The 18,045-nt window shown below is 48.6% G+C and overlaps 1 protein-coding gene across 2 annotated transcripts in view; it reads right to left on the reverse strand.

Moving 5' to 3' along the window:
- ARHGEF9 (Cdc42 guanine nucleotide exchange factor 9) overlaps window positions 1-18,045 on the reverse strand; it is a 214,434-nt gene that overhangs the window by 187,798 nt on the left and 8,591 nt on the right. For both annotated transcript variants that reach the window (XM_068408403.1, XM_068408402.1), the window contains exon 2: window positions 133-2,864. In XM_068408403.1, coding sequence (XP_068264504.1) covers window positions 133-2,796 — 2,664 coding nt within the window. In that variant the 5' untranslated portion in view covers window positions 2,797-2,864. The remainder of the gene's footprint in view (window positions 1-132; window positions 2,865-18,045) is intronic.

Below are 18,045 nucleotides of genomic sequence, written 5' to 3' on the forward strand. Positions count from 1 at the left end.
TTCATGTGACAGTCTACTTAACTGAAAATCCCAATGATGGACATATAAAAATGCTTTCAAGTGCAAACCATCTTCCTAAGATGTATAACACTACGGTCTTATTGAAAACATTATAGTAAAAGTTACTCATACCTTTCCATTTTTGAGCCGTCCGGAGGAGACGATTCTAGAGACGTGCACTTGGAACGGTCGGCACTCATCGTTACAGCTAAACTGTTCCTCTCCGTCCATTATCTCTACAGAGTTTTGTTCTACAAATGAAGTGGTTCCATGCTTTTTAATATGGCAAGCAGCCTGCTCGAAAACCTGTCCTTTAACTGGCGCACATTTTAAAAAAGTCACTACAGAAAAGTCAATATCAGCAACTGGAGAACAGCCCAGGTCCACAGCATCCAGATTATTCACATGAAGATCTCGAGAACGTGGCAGGTCCCTGCCCATGACCTGTGTCTTCTCCAGAGTACTGCCAGTGTCTTGAATCTCTTTATGCAGGGTCGCCTGTGGAAGGTGGATCAGAGCCTCAGTCACTGCAGAAAAGTCACCATCTACAGCTGGAGAACAGCCCAAGTCCACAGCATCCAGATTATTCACAGGAAGATCTTGAGAATGTGGTGGGTCCCTGCCCACGACCTGTGTCTTCTCTGGAGTACCACCCAAGTCCTGAATCCCCAGCTCACCTCCAGACAAGTCTTGCAAAGACAGCTCAGGATTTCTCAAGTCCTGCATATCCAGTTCTGTCTTTGAAAGCTCCTGAGCCGCTGTTGAAGACGGATCCATGTCTTTAGCAACCACTGGAGCACAAGCCACTTCCTCAGTATCAAGCTTAGTCAGGGTCATCTTTGGAAGGTGATTCAGAGCCTCAGTTGCTGCAGAAAAGTCACCACCAGCAGCTGGAGAACAGCCCAGGTCCGCAGCATCCAGATTATTCACAGGAAGATCTTGAGAATGTGGCAGGAACCTGCCCACGACCTGGGTCTTCTCCAGAGTACAGCCAGTGTCTTGCATCCCCAGCTCACCTCCAGACAAGTCTTGCAAAAACAGCTCAGGATTTCTCAAGTCCTGCATATCCAGTTCTGTCTTTGAAAGCTCCTGAGCTGCTGCTGGAGACGGATCCATGTCTTTAGCAACCACTGGAGCACAAGCCATATCCTCAGTATCAAGTTTAGTCAGGGTTGTCTGTGGAAGGTGGATAAGAGCCTCAGTCACTGCAGAAAAGTCACCATCTGCAGCTGAAGAATGGCCCAGGTCTGCAGCATCCAGATTATTCACAGGAAGATCTTGAGAATGTGGCAGGAACTTGCTCACGACCTGGGTCTTCTCTGATGTACTGCCTGAGTCCTGAATCTGTTCAGTTAGAGTTGTCTGTGGAAAGTCGATCAGATCCTCAGAGGGGTCTTTAGTATTTAGCTCAGTGAAAGAGTCATCTGCGAGCTCTGGCAGGTGGGAGACGCGTGGTTCTGGCCCAAAGGGAGAAAGTGATGTTTCATTAAATCTATCATTCTCACTGCCCAGGGCAGAGGAACCAACGTCTTGCAACACTTCTGTGATTTTGCAATGCTGCATGGGCTCCTTCCCCACCAAACTCTCAAAGCTCAGATTGTCCCATGTGCCTGAAACTGGGGGCTGCAGACACACTCCCACCATGAAGAAGGCCCTTGTACTCTTGTTTTCGATAACCAAGCCCTCTTTGTGGGACGTATCATCCTGCCTCCAGCTTCGGAAACTCCGCTGAGGCTTTTTCTCATCAGGTGAAAATGCCCTTGAGGAGCCTCGCAGCCTCCGAGCTGCCTCAGCCACGCTGGTGAAGAACCTCACAACACCCCCAAAGTGAGTGGCTTTGGTTGCACTGTTCGATTTTTTCCACTGGCTGAGATTTTCCTCACATCTTGTATCAAAGACAAAATAAGAATTAGAGTCATCAGTTATATTTTCTAAGTTCTGGAAATTGGTTTCAGCCCTTTGATCTGGAAGCTTTGAATTATCTTTGCTAGTTAATGAAATTCCTTTCAGATAGCTCCAGACATCAGAGCTTCTTCCTCTTCTGCTCTCCTGTGGGAGCACGATACACCTCTTTTGATTGTCCCCTTCTGTAATTGGAGGACTCTTAAAGTTTTCAAAATTCAAAGACGTGCTCTTCCTAGCTGGTATTCTATGGCAGTTACTATCATTATCTTCACTGTGTAATCTGGCACTAATATCCCCGAGACATTTATTTTCATTGGCATCAGTTTCAGGAATGCTGGTATTCAGGTCTATGTCTTCACAAGAAGAATCCAAATCATCGATGTACCCTGCATACGAGTGGCGGGAGGGCCTCCGACTGTCACCCAGTTTCTTAACCCTGTAGACTGCTTTTTGCTCGCTGGCATGATGGTCCTCCTCAGGGTCACAAGCAACCTGGACTCTGGATGCTCTCAAATCTGCATTCTTAGGCATCCTGGAGGTTCTTCCCTTTTTTAACAGCCTTACCCTGTCCATGAAGGATGGTTTTTTTAATTCTGAGACCTCAGAGGCAACTCCCAGCAGGATCATGGACTGAGGTCTTTCTTTATTCATAGAGAGTCCTTTCCTTCTTCTAACAAAATTCCAGATCCGGTTGCCCTTGGTTGTCTTCTTATACCTGGGTGCTTCCTCCTGTTCATTCAGGATTGCATCGCTGGAGGTGCAATGCTCAGCACCACAGACCTCCAAAGCATCAGTATTCCCTTCGTCCATGTTTGCTTGGAAAATCCTGTTTGCATATCCATTCGGAGCTGTCACAGAACCACTAGGACGGTGGCCCTCTATAAATTCCATCGCCCCAACTTGCAAGCTGGTATCAGAGGTCACAGATGCATTGTCTTCAGATTGTTTTCTTCACAAGACTGAAGGAAAAAAAGAACAAAGGAATGCAATTAGGAGCAGAAAGCTTGTTTAGAAGACACACTTGTTAAAGCATCACAGGTCAATTCTTATCCCAGTGGCAGTGGTGGTTTTGCCAGTGATTTCAGTGAGGCTGAAATTCTGTTCCCAAACTGTATAAATTTTAAAGCAACTTAGACCTGACTTAAATGACTGAAGATTTAGCGACCGCAAATAAACTTCCTGCATTAATAAAGTTACCACAAAGTATACGCAGAATACCATAAATCACATCTTCGTTTTGCAAATCGCTAGGACTCTATAAATATGTCAGAGTACATGACAGGGAGGAAAAGAGGAAATTACAGTAAAGCGTCCCTGCACATGTCACTGTCATCTTTGCCAGCCCCATCTGCCAGGAACCAGCAATGCATTCCTGACAAGCTCAGTCTCTTCGGGCAGACATTCAAAGAAAAGTCAGGCTGAGCCTCATCCTGGAACCAATGCAATTCTGAAATACTACAATATCAGAAAAGTCATGGAATATCCAAGCCAGGTTTTTCCTACTATAGCTATGGCACCAGTGTGGGAATCCCTCGCTGGAACTCGACTGCTGAATGAAAGCTGCTTGGCCACCACTCAACGCTACACAAAACACATATGTTCCCCTGAAGTGAGTTCCACTCTAAGTAAACAGGATTAAAACTACAAGTACGCCACATGCAACAGCAATGGAAACCACTTCAAACCCTTTGTGGGAATACATTTGAACTCCTGCTCATACAGATCCTAAAGCTTCCCTTCCACTGGTGTATCTCTGCCCTGTCTCGCTGCTACAGCTTCATAAGGTGGCCCTGGGTTTGCTGTCTACCTTTGCGACCTGCAGAGCTACATGCCAGGCACTAAACGGCGTTAAATTCCCTCAATTCCCAGTCCTACTCTCAGGAGAAAGAAGGAAGCAAGAGTAGGAACAAGAAGGGGTACAGCCCGAGACATGGGTTTGACAATGGAAAAACTCCATTTTGCCCCGGGCAGAGGGAGAAGAGGCAGTCACACTGCAGCGCTCCGACACAAAGGCATGAAGCTCGCTCCTGCTCTTGTCCATTTTACTCTTTCTGCTCTATGAACAGTCCCCATATCTATAAAAAACCGTTACACTCACTGTTTCTATTAAAATGAAGGTTATTAATGCAGCAGTTACTGCCCTGGACACCTCATGGACAAGGAAAGGCCCACCCTTTCATTCAGTCAAATACTCCAGTTTCTACCTTGCCACCACATCTGTCTTCAATAAGTGATAACCCGTGAGACCTCCACGGATGGCAGAGGCACCAAGGAACCAGAGCACAGCCAAGTGAGGTCGAAAATCTTATCAGAAATGACTACTGCCCTGCTTTTTTATGAACAACAGTCATCTGGCTTTCACTATGGCCATGACACAGGGCTTGTGCCAAGTATTTTTTGCACCAACGGTACCTAGGGTAGCAAAAATGAATGTTTGTTACTGTGGTGGGTTGACTGTGACCAGCTGCCAGATGTCCACCCCACCACACTACCACTCCCCCCTCTCCAGACAGGACAGGAGGAAAAAGTAAAATGCATATAAAGATATGGAGATCCCTTACCAGTTACTGTCACAGGCAAAACAGACTCAACTTGAGGAAAATTAATTTGATTTATTGCCAATTAAAATTGATTTGGATAACGAGAAACAAAGATAAAACTAACACAGCACCTTACCCCCATCCACCCCCTTTTTCCTATGGCTCAAAGTCCCTCCTTCACCCTGATGGCTCTACCTCCACCCCCGAGGGGCACTGGGGGACAGGGAATTGAGAGAGGGACGGCCAGGACAGAACAGTTCCTCTGCCGCTCCCTCCTCCTCCTCACGCTTTTCCCCTGCTCCTGCGTGGGGCCTCCACAGGCTGCAATTCCTGTCAGGGAATAGGCTCCTGCTCCAGCACCTCCTCCCCATCATCTTCACTGACCTCGGGGTTCACGGTGTTGTTTCTCACTTTATTTTATCCCCCCTCTCTCCTCTCTGGTGTTTTTGCCCTTCCTTAAATGTGTTTCTAGAGAGGTTCTCCTCTGGGCTGTGATGCGGTTGCTATGGAAGCGGCCATGCCCGGGCCCGGGGCAATCCCACCTTTCCTCACAGTGGCCCCGTTTACCAACGCCTCGCCAAACACACCCCAGTTACACAGCCTGACTGGGCCAAACACACCCCACACAGCCTAACCATACAGCAGTTATCTTCCACGCACGCCGCCTCGCTCTGCTTTGGCTGTTCCTCTACACAGCCCCACGCACCACGATGTAGGTTTTAAGAGAGAACCTCCTTCCCCGGGCAAAGGCCTGTCCTGTGCCTCGGCACCGCCTGCCACCACTTAAACCCTGTCGCACAAATTCACACAGGAGCTGCGTTGCCCTGGGTCTGTACGGAGACCAAAAAAAGCTTCTGCTTCCAAAAAAAAAACAGGGTTTAGCAAGACTGTTCCTCCATGTGGTGCTTGAGAAGGAGACCAGCTCCTTATTACCAAGGGCTGTCGCTCTGGGTCTGCAAGTTATTCACAGACATCCCCGCTGCAATTTAAAGAGTAACACATTGGAATGGATTTGAAGGAATGAAAAAAAAAAAAAAAGAGCACTTGAGTAGTTTCAAGTTGTGCAGCCAACTGGCAGCAAAAGGCAAAAATCACAAAAGGTCCCTATTTTTTTTGTTTTCTCTTTCCAGCTTTGTGTTTTATTGTTTTTGGCTGGGTGGATCCTGCATGAGGAAAGAAGATTCAAAGGGAACAGGCTTGTTGGTGAAGTCTTTGGAGGGATGCTAGCACAGAGAGAAGAGAGGCTGTTTTTCATGTGTCGAGCAAAAGAGAGCCTGTAACAGGAGACAGATCCTGCAGGGCGCTCCCCACAGAAGCAACAGAACCCAGAAAGACAGGACGCAAGGGCAGCTTTAAAAAAAAAATAAATATATATTTAATTTTTTTTAAAGCAGCTTTAAACCAGACAAAAATTAGAGCCACCACCACAAAGCCAGACCTGAGCAGTCTAAGCCGCCAGGGCACGGGTGAGCACCACTGCTGGGTGGCTCCTCTCCACCTTCCCTTCCACTGCAGTCCCACCTGAACCTCTCTGCAAATTCTCTGCATTTGAACAAATTTCAGCCAGCTTCGCCCAGTCTTCCCCGACCGGGTGCCGAAATCTGCTACGCTCCATGAGCTGGTACAGCCACCAAAATTAGCGTCCACCACTGTGCAAAACACACAACAGCAGCATGCTTGTGGGAAACCTGTGCTTTAAATAAGCCAAACAGAGACAAGGTGGCCTTATCAACCAAACCACACAGGCTCAGGGGCATTAAGGCCCATAACAAAATAAAATTTGAGTATAGAGAAGAAAGGCCACGAGAGTATCTGATAAACCACTACTCCTCTTTCTGGGGCACAGGAGAAGAAGGTTTTGAAGAAACGCTTTGGACGTATTTTTGAGAACACCTATTAGCCAGAAAACCACTACAGTTAGTCAACCGCCTTTTTATTTTTCCCCTCCTTGAGCTGCAGGCGCAGTTGCAGATGTCAAGTCGTAGCAAGTTGCTGCCTAGCAGCTAAGCTGTGACTACCACCTCTGCGTGCGGGACATTAACCACAGAGAACGTGAGGTAATGCAATTACCCTACACCTCTTCCACTACCCTCTGAACTACCTCGAGCCCAAAGAGTGTGGCTCAGCCAGGCAGCTGTGGCTGGTGTGTTTGGTCTGCAAAACACACAACATCTCGCCTGATGTGGAGAACGGTTTCATAAAACCACAGTGTCTCTGTTTAGCCTGCACCCAGGGCTAAACAATAACCAGTCGTTCTATCCCCTCCTCAACCAAGAAGGGGAATTGGGAAAAGCAGGGAGACTCGTGGGTTGAAATTTAAACAGATTTAATAAAATAAGAAAACCAATATCAACACTAATAGAAAAGACACAAAGTTATACTCAGCCCATAGAGCAGTGGCAAGTCCCTCCAGGGATCACAACCATTGAGAAGAGAGCAGAGCAAAGAGTCCCCATGCCCACAAGCTTCCCCATTTATAGTGACCCTGAGGTTAATGATATAGAACACACCTGTGGGCCAGCCTGGGGCAGCGGCCCTGGATTTAACTGCTCATGGCCTTGATCACCATCCCACAGCTGGCCACAAACTGAAACAAAATGTCACAGAAAAGTGATTCTATAAATTTTATCCCTGCAAAGCAAAGACACACAGCTATCAATCAAACCCTGAAAACTGCTCCAGCTGACAGGAGCTACGCAGGTCCCTGCACAAGACCCTGTTCTCATCACACAAGCAGTAGCCCTTCGTTCTGAAAATTCACCTTCCTTTTCCAGGTCACTGAGGTGGACAAATAAGTTAGGACTGCACAAAATCCCAAGCAAATGGCACCAGGTGTGTTACACAAACATCTGTATCTACAGCCATGATTCCTCCTCCAAATTCTTTCCATTTTTTTTTGGCATTACCCAAATCTTTAAGAAAGAACTAGGTACTTTGTATCTTATTCGTGATTGCATAACATCTCCTTGGCAACAAGGCTTTTCTTGCATGATGCAGGTGGGAGTAATAGCAATTTTGCTCCTTTTAAGTGTGATTTAGCAGACGGATACAAGAGCAGGAATAACACCACAGGCCCAGGTAACACCCACTGAAGTTAACAGTCCTCACAGACTTAAAGGACACCGAATCACGCCCAAGCAACCAGGGCTGCCACAAGCCACCATTCAGGGACTGACACTTTTCTTGGGCAGTCTTCTTGTTCTGCTCTGGCCCTTAGTAAATTTACAGGAGTTATCCACAACCATAGCAAAATAAGGGTGTCCACATGCCTGCCAAAGGCAAGAGGGTAGCGAGACCAGCTAGCAAGGAATCATCAATTAAGAAAGGTCTGATCCAGGCTGAGATGAGTTTTCTCAAGAGATGCCAATGATGGAAAGAAACTACTTATTTAACACTGCACGGTTCAGGCTGCTCACAAGGCTGGCAGCACACAATTCCTGAAATCCACTTCAGATCACTGCAGTTTTGGAGCAACTAGCAGAAGTAATTTTTTTTAAATATTTAGTGCTGTAAAGCTGCTCCCTACCTAGAAAAAACACCAAAAATGCTGGGCAGCTGGAACCTCTGTCAGGGGAGAGGACCTACAATGGGGTTTCAGGCTTTAAATATTTTGGAAGGACTCTCTCAGCCATGACAACATTAAAACACAACTGAACCACAGCCCCTCAGAGGAAAATACAAGGGAACGCAGCAGATGTTTTGGGAAACATCTTTGCAGAGGATTAATTTCACGCGTACTCAGACCCAGCACACAACTGTAAATCCGAGCTATTCCAGAGATATTCCATGCCATACAACGTCATGCTCAGCAATAAAAATGGAAAAGAGGGGGTTTAGAGAGGGAAAAGAGGGGGTTTAGAGAGGGAAAAGAGGGGGTTTAGAGAGGTTAGCCATCTTTTGCTCAGGAACTGGCCAGGCACTGGTCTACCCCTGGGAGGTGGTGAGGGATTTGCATTGCTTGTTTTTTCTTTCCTTCTTCTTCCACTTCTCCTTTGTTTAGTAAACATTTTTTATCCCAACCCACAACTTTTCTTGCTTTTAATCTTCCTTCCCTCTTCCCCCATCCCACTGGGGGCTGGGGCGGGCAGGGCAGTGAGCAAGCAGCCATGTGGTGCTTAGCGGCCTACCAGGGTTAACCCACCACCTCTCTGGCACCCACCACGGGGCTCAAGGGGTTCAAGAGAATAACAGATGTGACTGGTGTGTGCTAGATTAAACTTGTAGCTGTTACACCTGTTTAGTTCGTTGATGGGCTGCTCTGGATGGTGACGCTGGCTTATTTACTTTGGGAGCTGCCATACGCATTTCCTCACACGTTCCAGGGCTTGATCCCTTTTTTACTGTACAATAAACTCCAAGAATTGTTAACGACTGTTTTCAATTTTTGCTGTTTGCTGTGTTGTCTGCCACTTTGCTTTGCTTTGCCTGGGAGAGCTATAATAAAAGCACTGGCCTTGAGCCTAATTTAGTATTTGGGTCCTACCTTGCTGCTGTCCCAGTACTCTGAGGATCATCTCATGGAGAAAATCAGCAATTACACCCTTTTCTCCTGACGTACACTTTGTGGAGAGAGGAAAGAATGGCACCTACCCCTTCCTCTCCTCCACGACAGGTCTTCATAGCCTTGTTGTAAGGGCCTTTCAGTTCCTCGCATATCCTTGTGTAATCAGACTGTTTGCACTGGTGTGTGTTGTGAGCCCGATTTTGATTATTGTTCATAAGGTTAAACAACTAATTGGGAATGCCGCACTAGAACGTGCTCCCAGGCGATCAATCTCTGGGGAGCAGGGTGTACATCCCCATAGATGTGCTCAATAAAACAACACCTGTGTCCCCAGCAGTCAGCAAAAGGAAACCCAGGCATCCCTAGGCGTTGTGGGATTCTGGAGGACGCACATTCCAGGTTACAGCCAACTTGTAAATCCCCTCTATCAAGTGACCTGAAAGAGGAACTATTTCGACTGGGACCCTGAGGAGCAGCAAGGCTTTGAAGACATCAAAGAGGAAATTCGTGGTGAGGTAGCCCTTGGGCCAGTCTGGAGAGGATCACATGTGAGAAATGTGCTCTCCACCACAGAGCCTCTGGCAGAAAGCTCCTGGAGAGACCCAAGTCTGACCCCAAGGGTTTTGGAGGTGGGGGCACAGAGGGTCTGAGACTCACTACACCCCGACTGCAAAGGAGATACTAGCAGCGTATGAGGCAGTTCAAGCCACATCAGAAATAGCTGGTATAAAAGCCCAGCTCCTCTTGGCATCGTGACTACCTGTGCTGAGCTGGACATCCAAAGGACAGGATCTGCTCTTGCTGCGGAGCAATGACTCGAGACACCCCTCCGAGGCTCGCCATCCCCCTTCTCTCACCTCTCAGCAGCACTAAATTTGCTTGGAAACCCACTGGCCGCCCCCAGCATCGCACAGCACTGCCGATTTGCACTAAAGGCCTCGGGACAGCGCAGCGAAGGCGCCGGCAGCCTTGCGAGGCGGCAGCCGGAGCTGGAATGCACCGAGGGCCCCCAGGGACACAATCTTCCACTCGGCTCTTCCTCTGTAGGATCCAAAATAACAAACAAGAAGGAGCCTTTGGCCATTGTTTTTCGGGGAAGGGGGGTGATGGGGAGAGGGCACGCGGCGCAGCCTGCCAGAAGGCATGGCTGAGCTAAGGAAGTCCTGCTTGGGCTTCGGTGTATCCGCTCCTCTCCAGGAGGGGCGGGGGCAGGCAGGAAGGAGAGAAAATAGAGAACAAATGATCATATAACCCTTGAGAAAAACCTGTCTGCTCTCGGAGAGCGTATTTAGCCCAAGCATGCAGCGCCTCTCGCTATACAAAAGAAAAAGAGGAAAGAAAACCCCGCCAGTTCTTCCGTTACCATGTTCTACCACCGAAAAAAAATGGGAGGAAACAGATGTTAAGCTCTCCAGCGTCAGGAAATTATCTCTTTCATGAGGGTACAGTTACTTCAGTGTATTTAGGTCAAACAAATAGGGAGAGAATCGTGACTTCACCCCCTTTCTGTTTATGTCTCCGCAGACGTTTCAGCCTCTCTCAGTGCCGCTCCGAAGGACCGGCCGCAAAGCCGCACTCACGCTTTCGCTGCGCGCTCCCAGATGCCGCAGGCAGGAGCCAGCCACGCTCAAGCCCCTGCCCGCCCGGCAGATCCCCACCAGCAGATCCCCACCAGCAGATCCCCAGCTCACAGCCGCCCGCACCACGAATTGCTGCAGCCCCCGCAGAAATTCAGCAACTCTTGTTTGCGGGACAAGAAGGACAGTTTGCTGCTGAGCTTTGGCCTGGCATGGCAGTACTGCAGCTGGCGTATTAATTTTTTTAATTAGAGGTGGAAGGAGCATGGAGAAGAGACTTGGGTGAAACATCTGCAAAAGGGATCTCCAGGCCATCAGCACGCGCAGTTACGGCTTTCCGGTGCTGGGCTCCCCGAGGAGCGCTGAGCAAGTGCCCATAGGAAGCGACCATAGAATTTAACCAGCATTTTACATGCTCTGCAAAATACGTTACACAGGAAGCTAAACCCCCTCAATTAGGGGCAGGAGGCAGACAGAAGAGCAGACTGAATCCCTCTCCAGTCGGGAGTGGACAGACCTTGCTGAAACACTGAGTTTTCAGTGGCAGAAGGGAATCTGCAGCCGTGGTCTCACTCCAGCACCGAGGGCGACCTACCAGACAAGCCAACACTAGGCAAACACGCCGCTCTCCCTGTGGCAGCGCGCATCTGCCCCACACGGTTTTCACTGGTTTAAGCCAAAGCTTTTACAGTCCTGGAGCTGCGTTTGTGTTTCTGTTAATTCCGTATTCACCGGGCAGACGGATGGATGCACAGACAGATAGCTCCATCCCTGTATTCATAAGGACGGAACTCAAAACTTTGGGTTGAGTAAATCCGCTCACTCGTGTATAATTTAAACATTACTTCCTTCCCATTTCGGGGAGCTTTAGAGTTTGTGTGACGGCTTAAACACAATGAAATTAGAGCAGGAGACTCGTTTTGCCTGCGGCCAAGGGAGAGACAGAGCTGCTCAGCTGCATGGCAGATAAACCAGACTTGTCCTGGTGCTACCAGGGGAGGGACCAGCTCACCGCAAACACAAGCAGCTCCACACTCCGGGCTTGGGGGGCCTGATGAAATGGTGTGACGGTGCAGAGGTGCCAGGCAGCTTACCAGGGTACCAGCCCTTGGCTCTGCATCACGCTGAGCCCTAAAGCCCCCCTGCCAAGCCAGCAACAGCTTTATATACACAGTGCCTGCAGAGAAAAGGGGAGAGAGCCATCATCTAGCTCCTCATGCAAAGCTGAGCGGGAGAAACTCAAGAAGAAAACACAGAGGTGTAAAAGCCCGTGTTAACTGGAATCAAAAGATGAAGATGTAACAGATTAGTTCCTAGTGAAGCTGAATTTCAGAGCAAGGCTCTGCACAGAGCCCAGAAGACTTTGGCATTGTACCTGAGCTGAATGTTCCTCCAGACTCGCACAGCTGGCCCACGAACTGCAGATGAGAATACACCCTTTGCCCATTTGACCAGCATTGTTTGTGGTAGCATTATTCCCCGCACACTCCTTCACATCTTCATAAGCCCTTTTTTGCAATTCTAAATTCTTTTGCTATACAGAAAATAAAACTACGGTGAGCACCAAATAGATCCAGAAGGATGCTTTCGCTATTGACACCCAGGATGCACAGGGACCCTCAACAAAATGAGGGAGCCTTTCAAAGGGGTCATCTTCCAGAAAAAGGTTATGTTTTGATGCACAACAGCTGCTTTTCCAGTCTTCCCAGGTATTTGGCACCAACTATCACCATTATCATATAGAAATATCTGCCGTTACATGTAGATTATTTAAGCTGTTCAGTAGTCAGTTGAAAGTAGTTAATTATATGCAAGAACAGTTAATTACTATCCAGTAGCAGATGTAGGTACACTAATACCACAGTGATGAGCTAAAACGCAACAGTACAGACAGATTCAGGGGTCTACACCCATACACGCCCCGTTAACGTCAGCTGAACAACATCAAGCCACTGCCATCCTTCGCGAGGATGCTGGGAGGCGATGACTTCGCGATGCTTGTGACGTTACTTTGCATTCCCAGTTAGTCAATTTAGTAGAGATGCCTCAGGAACTTTACAGCTATGACATTTCTCTGCTATGAACCCCTTAAAAATCCTTTCCTTCTCCAAAAATCCTTAAGTAAAAAAGCATGGCTGCCCGTCGTCTGAGCATAAGAACAGAAATCAGCAGCCAGCATTTAATTGTTTATATCTTGAGACAAAGATAGTGTCTAAATAATTGTCTATTGTATCCCAGAGACAGTACAGGAAAGCTCTTCCCCTAGCAGGGAGCCTACAGGTCACACATGCTTCTGCCATAACATTTGCTATAAATAATCTTCGGTTGAGCAAAGGTTTGTGCTAGTTACAAAGCAGAGTAAGGCAGGCACTGGGCTCCTATCAGTTTCAGCCATTAGCTCTCCCCAGAGAGTGCATATCCTACCTTATTGTTCCTGCTCAAATGTTTGAAAGAATTATTTTTTCCTTGCTTCTTTTGTTTGAGGAGTTCATTTATATTTCCTCTTTGACATGGAATTACTAGTAGAAAAAAATAAGTGCCATCTTCCAAGGGAGCTCACCGATGCCAATGCTGAAGTTAGGTGCGGAGGGTCACGTCTGTGGATGCGTCGCCGTAGTTACAGACCTCACAATCGGTGCTTCTGTGTTAACGTACATTCAGCGCATTCAGCTCAGGATCAGAAACAAAGAGCTGAGTGCCAACGACAGCCCCAAATTCACATGCAAAGGCCGGGAGCACATGCAGCAACCGGTTCTGCTCAAACATTTCCAAGAATTATTTCAGTGTATTACTCAGCAAGTCCCTTACATTGCCCCGGTGATGTCAAAGGGCATCTCACACGTACTTAACTGCCTCCCTCTGAGTCCTCTTTCTCGCTCCAGACAGATACCAAGCGACCTGTTCCTTTTAGGCAGCTATATGGGTGGGATTTCCCCCATACCCTTTTTCCTTACAGCACTTTGAACAGGAACCATCACTTCTTTCAGGTTTCTCCACCAAACACATCACCATGTCACAGGAGGGCTTTGGCTGGGCTGCTCCCAGCTCTCAAACAACCTGCTAGGAACGAACCTGCTGCACAGCCCTGCTTTACAGCACAGCAAACCACAACGACCAACACCTCCTTTAAACACAAACACAACAGCCTAGGACTCAACAGTTGGCTGCCGGTTTGCTCTCAATTCCCCAAGCACCACGTCACAGAAAACCGTGCTCTGAAACGGGTGGCGATGCTCAGATTGGAGCCCAAGGTATCAGGTGTACAAGTGCCTTTGCCTTCAACACCGAACAATTGCTTTAGGAGTCTTCTGCACTGCTTTTGAGTAAAATCAACCCGATTTCTGGGTATTTGGAGGTGTGATATTCCAAACAGGCCAACGACACCTGCTGTGCATTCAGCTGCTGCTGCATTCCGGGATATCCAACTTGGGAAGGCACGTGGCCTTGCACAAAATTGCTTTCAGGCATGTGAAAAACCTAATCTTGTGCTTCTAGAAAAGCACCGTGACTGCGGGGTGCCTGGCCTGCTCTCTGGCTGGGGCTTTTCACCCCAGAGGCACAGAGTTTTTAGGGGTCAGACACTCACCTGCACCTTACTTTTCCCTCACAAGGCAGGTGTTTCATCAGATCCAGGCATGCCCACCCCACGCCCAGAACCCTGAAAAGTCACAAGGTGCCTCCTAGACATGCAGACACCTTTCTCCTGCCTTCCCCCCTCAACACCAACAAGAAAAAATAAGCCTTATTTGCATCCAGAGCCATTACCCATGAGCCAGGACCACGCGGTTAGCCCAGGCTGGTGCACGCAGTGGTTGCTTTGCAGGAACTATCGGTGGGTGGGTGGTGTTTGGAGCCCCGTTTTGATGGCAACGCTGCCGCTGCTGTAGGCGTCATCCTGCATTCATGCAGTCCAGCTCGGCCAGAGCTGGTCCTCACACCCACATCTTATAACCCAAGACTTCAAAACCTTCGGTTTGTCCACACAAACCTGCCCTCCCGACCCAACAGGGATACTAAACCAAACAAGCAGCTTTTAAGCAGGCACTGCGAGCGCATCCCCTGTCTGGACCTCTGCACGGTCTCACCGACGTGGCTTTTCCCTGCAAAAGGGGCTGTCAGCTCGCATTCCTCACGCACCGGGGCCCCGCTCGAGCCAGCCACACTCCGCTGGGCGACGGCGGCAGCGGCCGGCTCTGAACACAGGGAAGCAACATCGGATTCAATTAGCATCATTACCGATGAGCTTTTTCATCTTTCGGCTGTGCCTCCGCCACGCACCCCGGCTGCTGGGATGGGGCTGTGCACGCACAGGTCGTGTCTCCTCTGCCTTCCCACCCTGCCCTCCTCAAGGATACACTTACCCCTTTTTTAGGGTTAAAAAACCCAGCTGAAGGTTCCCTTTATCACCATCTATGGAACAAAGCCTGAATCTTTTTTACAAGGATTTTGTTCCAAGCATTAGGCATCTTTTTATTTCACCCTTTTTTATATCCTGTTAAGTCTCTCCAATAACGCCTTTTCAAGAGCAAGTGAATTTATTACTATGGGTGGCAAGGGACAAAAGAAAAACCATGAGCAGGAAAGGACAGGACCAGTCCTGCCCGTCGTATCCACTCTGAAGGCACATCTCCCCATCACCAAGGATGAGCCCAGCACATCTACAACTTCACCCATGCTTTCAAAGCACAAACAGCTCGGGAACACACACAGGCCACATCTAGTTTTTGCAGGAAATTGCACGGCATGGATCTACAAACACTGCTATCATGCAAAAAAACAACACACTGATTTGCCACGTGTCACACAAACCTCAATCCTTTATATGCTACGGGGTTTAGCTAACACCGAGCAGCAGCGATACCCTTGGCCACAGCTCTGAAAAGCCCTGGACCTTCACAGCAGCAGTGTATACATTTCTCCAAGGACATGCACCCTGTTGGAGGCACAGGACCAGCCCACAGCACGTCGAGACGCACTAGCTCATGTTTTCTCCGTGATTAGGGTCAAACCCTGCTCAGCCAGTGCAGGAGCTGCAGGAACTCCCACGCCGGCGCTCGACCTGCCCGCACAGGCATGGCCGGGCCGGCACCAGCTCACCAGCACTGCCAGCGTTTGCAACATCTGCAGAGTCCTCTGGATGTTATTCCAGCACTGTGTCTTTTATCTGGCTGGAACTAGCGCTCAGTACCGAGGCGAAATCACCTTCGGCTTACAGGGCATATGCTGGATCTTTGCTACGTGCTGACACGTTTCCTTCCTGTAGTAAAATGAACGGGCTCTCCCATATATAGGCTATATCACTCCCTTGAAAGGAAAATTCTTTAAGGAGTCAATCCTTCCTGTCCATCCCACTTGAGAAGCATCGAAAGAGCACTCTGAACTGTGGTCATACCCAAATATCTGGCACACAGGCTGCAAAACGCCTGAGGACATCAGGGTGAAGATGGCAAATGTTGCGACAGGTTACTGGTCCCAGTCACAGCACCTTCCCACGGCAGCTGTGAGTCAATGTTCACGTCAGCGGTGTGGAAAAAGTGACCCCTTCTTCCTTCAAGGGAGACAAAAGAAGCGCTTAGGAAAAAGTGTTCAAAATATGGGTTTGTCCAGCAGAAAACCTGAGCAAAACTCAATTCCCACAGAAGCCAGAAGGATCTTCCAGGGACTTCAATCACTCTTGGGTTTTTTCTTGTCTGTCTTTAAACACACGCTCCCTCCTCCCCATCACAGCGTGCAAACGAGAGCGAGGGCCGCGGCGGCTGGCAGGGAAGCCATCGCTGGCATTAGCAGAACAGCTGCTATTTCACAACTACTCGCAGCAAGAAAATCAAGAAACCCGACGCAGGCAGCGTGCCAAAAATAATCTCCCCGAAAGACGCAGCAATTGGGAAGGGTTGCAAAGAGCTACCCCTGGCACAAGGGCAGGCAGATGCTTCGGTCCCGACTTCCCTGGCTCAATGGCAGTCGGATGCAATAGCAGAGAAGGGGCAAAGGAAGAGAGAAATGAATTAAGCATCTAATTTCAGAGTTGGGTTATATGCTGAATATGAAGCTCTGACCCACCACTACAGCAATGCGGCTCCACGGCCTCCAGGCCAAATCTGGCTGATGTTTACCCAGCTCAGACATGGTGTCCCCGTACCTCACAGCTAGAAACCACAACTGAAGCCACGTGAGGCTGAACCCCAGCAGAAAGAAACAGCAGGATAACACAGAGCTCCAAAGGGTACTTCGCTGGACTCTTTGCGGAAGGTCTTGTCCCAGATTGCTACTTCTCTAGAAACCCTCCTGCACGCTCAGAAATGCCCAGGGCCCGTCCCTCTCGCAGACACCCCTACCCACAGCCCCTGCACAGCCGTGTCCCAACTGCCAGGGGTGGGGAGAGCTGCAGCTTTAGCGTAAAAATCAGATTTCCCACTTACACGCTCAAACACGCCTCAACCAAACTCAAATTAGGGATCTTGATTTTCATTCTTGCAACATATTTATCGTCATGCAGCAGAGCATATACAAAGACTGGGGAAACGTAGCACAGAGGGGTTTCTCCAACACCAGGATTAAGACAGACCTGGTCTCCAAAGACAACATTACACCTAAATCAGTGACTCCTTCCTGCTCCCAGCAGAAGTTGCACCTCCTTTCGTGAGTGTGTCCGAAGGAAGACAGGCAATGCTTTTGCTTTTCTGAACAGCGCCCCAGGGAGTATCTAGCAATCGGGTCCACATCCCCTGGCTCTAGCACGGCACAGATCCATGGAGTGGTCCTGCAGCATCCTGCAGTAAAGCTCTTTCCCCAAAACTTCGTTTTTTCAACTCTAGCCGTAAATAAAGGCAAAACTTTCCAGGAATCAAAGCAACGTGCCTGGAAAGATATATAGAGTAATTATCACTCAGAAAGCTCAAGCCTGAAACTATAATAAATATAGGGAGTCTATTCATAGGGACAGTTACGTGGCATTGCCCTAATTCTTTATGGGTGCAAAACCCACTGATTACAATCAGAGGAGTACAAACACACCAGCCTGGATCACGCAAGGCTTCCGTGTAACCCACCGCTTCCTCCTATGCTCTGGACAAGGGCAAATGCTTCAGAAGAAGGAGGCAAGAGCTTCATTAATGAGCAGTTATGGAATAACCTGTGCCTTGGAGAAAATTGCTTCTAGCTGTGTCAAACACAGGTTGGCTTATGCCCTGAAATGCATTTATTTACTTCCCTTTTATACAAATATTTCTACCTAATGCAACTCATTATCTTCATAAAAGTTTATTGAAACACTTGGCTTTAACTTATTACAGCAAGTAGTTGCAGGGACGAATTACAGACCAGAGAGTCCAGAAAGGCAATGCCTGCCCGTGGGGGTTATTCCAGGCACTGCTGCAGCATCCCAGAGTGAGAAAACACCAACCACTGAAGAGTCAGAAGCAAAGATTTGGCTGTTGCTCCAGCAGATCCCTTCCGCAGGACCCCTCTTCGCCAGCACCAACTTACTTTCCACAGTTCGCAGCATTAGGCCTGGGCAGAA

Source organism: Nyctibius grandis, chromosome 10, assembly GCF_013368605.1.
Source record: "Nyctibius grandis isolate bNycGra1 chromosome 10, bNycGra1.pri, whole genome shotgun sequence".
NCBI lineage: Eukaryota > Metazoa > Chordata > Aves > Nyctibiiformes > Nyctibiidae > Nyctibius > Nyctibius grandis.